The sequence below is a fragment of the Chaetura pelagica genome, unplaced genomic scaffold (assembly GCF_000747805.2).
Source record: "Chaetura pelagica isolate M959 unplaced genomic scaffold, ChaPel_1.0 scaffold704, whole genome shotgun sequence".
NCBI classification, from domain to species: Eukaryota; Metazoa; Chordata; class Aves; order Apodiformes; family Apodidae; genus Chaetura; species Chaetura pelagica.
Window position 1 is genome coordinate 396004 of NW_009952994.1, and position 1388 is coordinate 397391.

At 63.3% G+C, this 1388-nt stretch overlaps 1 protein-coding gene across 1 annotated transcript in view; it reads right to left on the reverse strand.

Annotated features, from left to right (window-relative positions):
* Window positions 1–1388, reverse strand: part of SPHK1 (sphingosine kinase 1) — a gene marked incomplete at its 5' end in the record, with an annotated part of 5285 nt that overhangs the window by 3379 nt on the left and 518 nt on the right. The window contains 3 exons of the mRNA XM_009996570.1: window positions 13–306; window positions 855–970; window positions 1233–1327. Coding sequence (XP_009994872.1) covers window positions 13–306; window positions 855–970; window positions 1233–1327 — 505 coding nt within the window. The remainder of the gene's footprint in view (window positions 1–12; window positions 307–854; window positions 971–1232; window positions 1328–1388) is intronic.

Below are 1388 nucleotides of genomic sequence, written 5' to 3' on the forward strand. Positions count from 1 at the left end.
TCGTGGCATGACGGGGGGTTCCCCTGCTCGGGGCACACGGGCAGGTAGGATAGGCGGCCCTGGTAGACCCGCAGCTTGGCCAGGCACTGCAGGGTGCCCAGGGTGAAGCGGGCGCTGCCCAGCCCGCGGTACTTCTCGCTGTCGATGTCCACGTCCGAGATGAAGCCCCAGCCGAAGCCCAGGAAGGAGAAGAGGCGCCTGCCAGAGGCCGTGCTCAGCGAGACCAGGTCCATCTGCGTGTGCAGCCTCTTGCACAGGATGAAGGAGCAGTTCATCAGCAGTTTCTTCTTGACGACGTGATCGTTGCTGCGAGAGATGCAGAGGGTGAGTTTGGGTTGGACTCGGGTCCAGGCCTCTCCTGCTGTCCCAGCACCACCCATGTGCAACCCTCACCCCTGTGTTATGGCTGGGGGCACATCCCAGCTGGGTGACAGTGACCCGCAGGGACAGCTGCTGGGAGGAGTTTTGCTGGGGGTGGGAAGGATAAACCAGCTCCTGAAAGAGGCAGCTGAGTTGAGGCTGCTGGGCCAAGGCAACCCCAGCCCCCCAACACTGCAGCAGGATCACCTGTACCCTGGGCTGGGCCCTTTAGGGTAAAGCTTTGCAAGACTTGAATCCCAGAGTAGACAAAGGGTGTGGAGGGACCTGGGGGATGCAGGGATGGAAGCTGATGCTGATAGGGACCTGCTGGGACTGTGCTGCATCAGCCTGCAGGGAGGTAGGAACCCAAGTGGGCACCCCAACACCCCAGGGCTGGAGCCATGTGCAGCCTTTCTCTTCCCTCCACCCTGGTGCCAGAACAGCTCCCTGTACTGGCTGGTGGGCACTGGCAGCAGGTGCCCCCCAGAGCTCACCCTGCGTAGTGGTTGATGGAGGCAGCCAGGGCGTTCCCGGAGCCCGCGGGCAGGATGCACAGCGGCTTCTTCATCATGTCCTCCCAGTCCGGCCGCTCCATCAGCCCGTTCACCACCTGCAGGGATGGAGGCAGCTGGTGCCACCTGGGGCTGTGCAGGGAACCCAGTGTCTCCTGCTCAGCCCCAGGGGAGCAGAGCCCCAGCCAGGACAGGACAGAGACCATGGCTGCCCTGCTTTGCTCCGAGCCGGGTCCCAGCTCTCCTTTGCCATTCCCTGCCTGCCTTCGTGTCTCAAAGTGTGGCTCCTGCCACAAGCACCCCCCTTCTCTTGGCTCTCTGCCCATCCTGGCCAGGGGGATGCCCCGCAGTGCCCCTCACCTCGTACAGCAGCCCATCCCCAGCCATGACCACCAAGGTGTCCCACTGAGACAGGTCCTCATCCCGCACCTTCTCGTGTGCGTGGTTGGGTCTCTCTGCAGGGGGAAAGCAGAGAAAGTTGAGTGTCACTTTCCATCCTGCTGCCACCTCCCCCCC